Source organism: Neophocaena asiaeorientalis, unplaced genomic scaffold (assembly GCF_003031525.2).
Source record: "Neophocaena asiaeorientalis asiaeorientalis breed wild unplaced genomic scaffold, Neophocaena_asiaeorientalis_V1.1 scaffold357, whole genome shotgun sequence".
Lineage (NCBI taxonomy): Eukaryota > Metazoa > Chordata > Mammalia > Artiodactyla > Phocoenidae > Neophocaena > Neophocaena asiaeorientalis.
This window is the reverse complement of record NW_020173270.1, coordinates 822,844-829,384: the sequence shown is the minus strand read 5'-3', so window position 1 is coordinate 829,384 and position 6,541 is coordinate 822,844. Positions and strand designations below refer to the sequence as shown.

General features: G+C 52.0%; 1 protein-coding gene across 3 annotated transcripts in view; it reads left to right on the top strand.

Moving 5' to 3' along the window:
- SLC44A2 (solute carrier family 44 member 2 (CTL2 blood group)) overlaps positions 1-6,541 on the top strand; it is a 28,257-nt gene that overhangs the window by 16,685 nt on the left and 5,031 nt on the right. For all 3 annotated transcript variants that reach the window (XM_024745783.1, XM_024745782.1, XM_024745781.1), the window contains exons 3-16: positions 1,116-1,189; positions 1,313-1,397; positions 1,978-2,062; positions 2,260-2,370; positions 2,450-2,510; positions 2,598-2,721; positions 2,841-2,924; positions 3,018-3,130; positions 4,730-4,861; positions 4,950-5,049; positions 5,134-5,226; positions 5,403-5,487; positions 6,094-6,356; positions 6,442-6,536. In XM_024745783.1, the coding sequence (XP_024601551.1) occupies positions 1,116-1,189; positions 1,313-1,397; positions 1,978-2,062; positions 2,260-2,370; positions 2,450-2,510; positions 2,598-2,721; positions 2,841-2,924; positions 3,018-3,130; positions 4,730-4,861; positions 4,950-5,049; positions 5,134-5,226; positions 5,403-5,487; positions 6,094-6,356; positions 6,442-6,536 (1,505 nt within the window). The remainder of the gene's footprint in view (positions 1-1,115; positions 1,190-1,312; positions 1,398-1,977; positions 2,063-2,259; positions 2,371-2,449; positions 2,511-2,597; positions 2,722-2,840; positions 2,925-3,017; positions 3,131-4,729; positions 4,862-4,949; positions 5,050-5,133; positions 5,227-5,402; positions 5,488-6,093; positions 6,357-6,441; positions 6,537-6,541) is intronic.

Below are 6,541 nucleotides of genomic sequence, written 5' to 3'. Positions count from 1 at the left end.
TGGTAAGGATGTAGGGAAATGGGCACTTAATCAAAAGAGAGCTGAACATTGCTGCAACCTGCTTTGAGGACAGTGTAGCATGAGGTATTAAAATTTATTTTTTAGTTTTTTTATTGAGTTATAATTAATATACAATGTTATATTAGTTTCAGGTATGCAACATAGTAATTTGATATTTTTATACATCATGAAATGATCACTGCAATCAGACCAGTTACCACCCATCACCATACAAAGTTGTTACAATATATTTTTAAAAAATATTTGTTTATTTATTTGGTTGTGCTAGGTCTTAGTTATGGCAGGTGGGCTCCTTAGTTGCAGCTTGTCGGCTCCTTAGTTGCAGCATGTGGGCTCCTTAGTTGTGGCTCCAGGGTTCCTTAGTTGTGGCATGCAAACTCTTAGTTGTGGCATGCATGTGAGATCTAGTTTCCTGACCAGGGATCGAACCCGGGGCCCCTGTATTGGGAGCATGGAGTCTTATCCACTGCACCACGAGGGAAGTCCCCAAAGTTGTTACAGTATTACTGACTGTATCCCCTATGTGTATATTACATCCCTATGACTTATTTATTTTGTAGTTGGAAGTTTGTACCTCTTAATCCCCTCTACCTGTTTCGTCCATCCCCCACCCACCTCTAGTCTGACAACTGCCAGTTTGTTCTCTGCATCTATGAGTCTGTTTCTGTTTGTTGGTTCATTTGTTTCATTTTTTTAGATTCCACATATAAGTGAAAGCATACATTATTTGTTTCTCTGTCTGACTTATTTCACGTAGCAGAATATCCTCCAGATCTATTCCCTGCTGCCGCAAATGGCAAGATTTCATCCTTTATGGGGGGCTGAGTAATATTCTATTGTATGCATACACACCCCCTCTTTACTCATTGATCTATGGATGGCACTTAGGTTGCTTCCATATCTTGGCTTTTGTAAATAGTGCTGCAATGAAAGGTATTAATATTTAAAATGCACGTGCCCTTTGGCACAGCATTGGTACCGCTCAGGAACGTGTGTTCAAATAACACATACCTATATATGTGTACAAGGCAGGATGGGTCCATGATATCCAGGGCACCAGTACTCCCACCCTCACACGGTCTCTTGCTCCCCAGAGGCTGCACAGACGTCATTTGCTGTGTGTTCCTCCTCCTGGCCATTGTGGGCTATGTGGCTGTAGGCATCATAGGTGAGCAAAGGAGGGGATGGGATTGGGGTTCCAGGGTGGAAGGGCAAGCCACCGCCTCTGGGGCAGAAGTGGGGCTGGTGCTACGGAGTGGCAGCCCCTCGGCATCTCTGGATCCCTCCACAGCTTGGACTCACGGGGACCCTCGAAAAGTGATCTACCCCACTGATAGCCGAGGCGAGTTCTGCGGGCAGAAGGGCACGAAAAATGAGTGAGTCTGGCTCCTTGGGGCCTGCTGGGTCTGGGGAGGAGTGTGCGGGAGAGCTTCATGAGCACTGGGGAGAAGGTTCTAGGCTTTCCTCGCCTCCATCCATCCACTAGTCCAGTCAACAAGTATTTATAAAACTCCCGCCATCCCCAGCCTCTGTTCTAGGCCTTGGGGACACAGCACTAAATGAGACATTCAAAGTCTTGTCCTCTGGTGGCCCACATTTTAGGGGAGAGACAGAGAGGAGACAGTCCCAGATCTGATGTCCGCAGGTGATGAATAGGTGAGGTAAAAGAGCAAGTTCAATCCAAGCTGTGCCATTCCCTGGCTGTGTGACCTACGGCAAGTGTCTCAACCTCTCTGGGTCTCATTTTCCTTATCTCTGAAATGGGGATCATGACAGTCCCACTCTCATGGGGCTGTTGTGACGGTTAGATGAGCCAGCACATGTCCAGTGCTTAGAAGAGCACCTGGCATGGAGTTGCTGCTGCTGTGGTTATTGCTGTTGTTGTTTTCGTTAAGATAGTCTATATAGGCTGATTGAGAAGTCTTGACAGTTTCCATCTCCCTTCCCCAACCCCAGGAACAAACCCTTCCTGTTTTATTTCAACATTGTGAACTGTGCCAGCCCCCTGGTCCTGCTGGAATTCCAGTGTCCCACCCCCCAGGTAACTTGTCCCCTCCCCACCTCTTTCCTTTCCCCCACTTCCACCATCAGGTCCTTTTTCCCTCTGTAGCGGCAGCTTCTCTCCCAGCCCTTTCTCTCTCCCTGGTGAATAGGGGGAAGGGGGTGGGACCTCTGTCTTGAGAGGCGATCAGGTGTCTGTCCAGACCCCACTCAAACCCTGCCTCCTGCCCCCCCAAGATCTGCGTGGAGAAATGTCCTGACCGTTACCTCACCTACCTGAACGCTCACAGATCCCAGGACTTTGAGTACTACAAGCAGTTCTGTGTGCCTGGCTTCCAGAACAACAAGGTAAGCAGGTAACTGCCCAGGCAGTGGCAGGTCGAGAGTGCTGGCCCGCAGGATTGACCCCCTCCCTGTCTCTTGGCAGGGTGTGGCTGAGGTCCTCCGAGATGGCGACTGCCCCGCCGTCCTCACCCCCAGCAAACCCCGTGAGTCTGGGGTCCCATGAGCTTGGGAGGGGCATGGGGAGGTTTCAGGGCCTCAGCCTGACTGGTCCTATCCCCTGCTCTGTGCAGTGGCCCAGCGGTGCTTCCCAGACATCCACAGCCACAAGGGGGTCCTCATGGTGGGCAACGAGACAACCTATGAGGATGGGCATGGCTTTCGGAAAAACATCACAGAGCTGGTGGAAGGCGCCAAGTGAGGACTGTGACCCACCATGCTGACATCACATTTTCCTGGGTGGGACAGGGTATCCCCTGGGGCTGGCCCAATCAGGGAGCGGGGTCCGACTTAAAGCCTTGTCTGCCTTCCCCCAGGAAGGCCAATGGAGTCCTGGAGGCTCGGCAGCTGGCCATGCGGATATTCGAAGATTATACAGTCTCCTGGTACTGGATTATCATGTAAGTTGAGAGGGAAGGTAGCCCTCATTGGGCTGCCCTGTCTGAGACTGGTGAGCGGGTGGGGTCCGCTCATGCACCCATTTTATCCCCCAGCGGCCTGGTCATCGCCATGGTATTGAGCCTCCTGTTCATCGTCCTGCTCCGCTTCTTGGCTGGCATTATGGTCTGGGTGATGATTGTCATGGTGATTTTGGTCCTAGGCTACGGTATGTCTCTCCCTCCCTTTGTCCTCCCCTCCCCACAGTCGGCAAAATGCCTATGCCCTTTGAGCTGTCATCGGCCTATCAAGGATCTTCTGTCCCTGGCGGTCCAGTGGTTAGGACTTGGTGCTTCCACTGATGGGGTCTGGGTTTGATCCCTGGTTGGAGAACTAAGATCCTCCAAGCCGTGTGGCACAGCCGAAAAAAAACAAAACAAAACTTCTCCTGAGCCATCCGACATCCTCCATCTTTTATTTGGAATATTTGTGAAGATATTCATCTCAACATTGTTTATGAGAGCAGGTACTTGGAAACAACCATTACATCATAATCTTCCCAAGCAGGACTGGATCTGTATTTCATCGACAGCAAATGCATTCTAAAGGATACCGTTTTGCACAGTGGCTAGGGCCACATCCTCTGGCACCAGAAAGCCCAGGGTTCAAATGCTGGCTCTGCCAATTCCTTGCTCTGTGACCTTGGGCAAGTGACTCCACCTCCCCATGCCTCAATTTCCTTCTCTATAAATTGGGGATAATTAGTATTTACTAGTTAGGAGACTTAATGAGAAGAAGACAGTCTGCGGATGAGATGCGGGAGGGCCTGAGGCCTGTGGAACTCAGAGGCAGTGCTCAGAAGCCAATGCTTCACGTTCTGTTTATTCATTTAAACTTTCCAAGAGGAAAGATGCTGGATGTGCAACCTACACTGGAGACACAGATGTTAAAATATTCATTTAGGAAAAAAAAAATTTTTTTTTTTTTTTTTTTGGCCATGCCGCGCAGCACGTGGGATCTTAGTTCCCCGACCAGGGATTGAACCCATGCCTCCTGCAGTGGAAGTGTGGAGTCCTAACCAGTGGACTGCCAGGGAATTCCCAAAATGTTCGTTAATAGTCGTTTCTAGCTGGTGCTGGCCGTTTTGGTGACTAGCTTTTTGTACTTTATCTGTACTTTATAACTTTCTTCTACCAGAGCTAAGGGGAATGGTGAAAATCCCTAATGCTACCCCACTGGACGTTAGCACCCGTGTCCTCCCTCCCCACCCATGAATCATTGTTCCAGGATGGCAGAGGGGTCAGGAAAGCCTCAGGCCACACAGCATCCTGACTTCTATTCACTCATTCATTCATCCATCATGTACTGAGTGGCTGCTATGTTCTGGGCAGTCTTCTAGGTCCTGGGCTTACAGCAGTGAATAAAACAGGACAAATCCTTACTTTTGGTGGAGCTTATATTCCAGAGGGTATGGGCAAGACGGGCAAGAAACAAACCAGAAAACCTCTGGGATGTCAAAGCTGTGAAGGGGGATAAGAAATTGGAATGTAAGAGGGTATGATTCTAAATGGGGGAAGAGATCCCAGAAGGTCTCATGAGAAGGTGACATTTGAGCAGGGACTAGAGGATGTGAGGATCCAGTTGGGGAGAGACTGAACCAGGCAGCAGGAACAGCAGGGAAAGGCCCTGAGGCAGCAGCAAGCCATGGCAGCCCCTCTCAGCCTTGGTTTTTGTTTCTGTTACATGGGTGTGGTTGTACACGCTTTGTAATGTTGCGGGAGCCGTCGGAGGGCTGAGATCAGTCGTAGCACGGTGGTTCCCCATGCAGGAATATTTCACTGCTACATGGAGTACGCTCGACTGCGTGGCGAGGCCGGCTCTGACATCTCCCTGGTGGACCTTGGCTTCCAGACGGACCTCCGCGTGTACCTGCACTTGCGGCAGACCTGGATGGCCTTCAGTGAGTCCCAGCTCCCCATTCAGTGAGGCCTGGGTGGGAGTGGGGAGCCCAGGCAGGTTGATCACTCTCTGCCCCCCCCCCCGCGCAGTGATCATTCTGAGCGTCCTCGAGGTTATCATCATCTTACTGCTCATCTTTCTACGGAAGAGAATTCTCATCGCCATTGCACTCATTAAAGAAGCCAGCAGGTGGGTGCCGGGGTGCCAGGGGGTCAGGCTGGGGTGGTCCCAGGCCTGCTCGGGCCTTGATGTCTGTGTTTCTACTCCTCCCAGGGCTGTGGGATACGTGATGTGCTCCTTGCTGTACCCACTGGTCACCTTCTTCTTGCTGTGCCTTTGCATCGCCTACTGGGCTAGCACCGCTATGTATCCACCGTCAGACCCCGATCTCTGACCCCGGGGCTGGGGGCTAAGTGCCACACTTGCCTGGAGGTGACCTACATCTTGGGGGCAAAGCCTGAACCTGGTGTGGGAATGGATTCTTTTCCACATGCCCCTGTGGTCCCTAATCCCAGACGTTGGGTTCCTTAATGAGCCTCTAGCTTTCTGTCCACTTCCAACGAAGCTGTCTATAAGATCTTCAATGACACTGCTTGCTCAGTTGCTGGGAAAACCTGCAACCCTGAGGTGGGTGTCCGGAAGTGGCGGGGTGGCTCTTTCCCTAGCAGCCCACAGTTGATCTGAAGGCCTCTCATCTCCACTTGGGGACCATTCAGCAAACATTTGGTACCTGCCGTATGTCCTGTGCCAGATGTGGGTGGCAGGGAGAGGAAGAGATCCAGCCTGGCACCTACTCCCCCCCACCAAGTGCTGATCTACCCACTTTCCCCCACCCCTTGACTTCATTTCCTGCCCCGACACCCCTCTCTTAACCCAGTGGTGGTCAGTTCTTCCTTTAGAGCCCCGTCTTGCCTTTCACAAGCCCCTAACCTGCCTTCCATGGTCCTCATACTGATCTCTGCCACTTGTGATCTGTCCACATGGCCACTCCATTGATCCCCAAGATAGCTTATCCCGCCTCTCTGACACCCAATGGGATGGTGATCCCTAATCTTGTTTCTAGAAGGCCTTTTGAGAGCCCCTATCCTAACCCCCCAATTCCTTGACTTAACTCTGTTCCCCATGACTCCTGTCCCATCTCGTGGTCTACCTGACAGGTCTGACCTGATGCCCAGAGCCCACTCTGAACCCCTAGCCCCTATGATGTGACCAGGCTCTGCGTCCCTCCCACAGACCTTCCCCTCCTCCAATGAATCCCGCCTGTGCCCTGGAGCCCACTGCCAGTTCGCCTTCTACGGTGGTGAGTCGACTTACCACCGGGCCCTGCTGGGCCTGCAGATCTTCAATGCTTTCATGTTCTTCTGGCTGGCCAACTTCGTGCTGGCGCTGGGCCAGGTCACGCTAGCTGGCGCCTTCGCCTCCTACTACTGGGCCCTGAACAAGCCGGATGACCTGCCTGCCTTCCCACTCTTCTCTGCCTTCGGCCGGGCGCTCAGGTGGGGCCCAAGGTGGGCTGGGGGTAGGGGTGAGTTGGAGTGGAAGAGGCCTGGCTGGACCACTGACCACTCCCTCGGCCCAAAGGTATCACACAGGCTCTCTGGCCTTCGGCTCCCTCATTCTGGCCATCGTGCAGATCATCCGAGTGATACTCGAGTACTTGGATCAGCGCCTGAAAGGTATG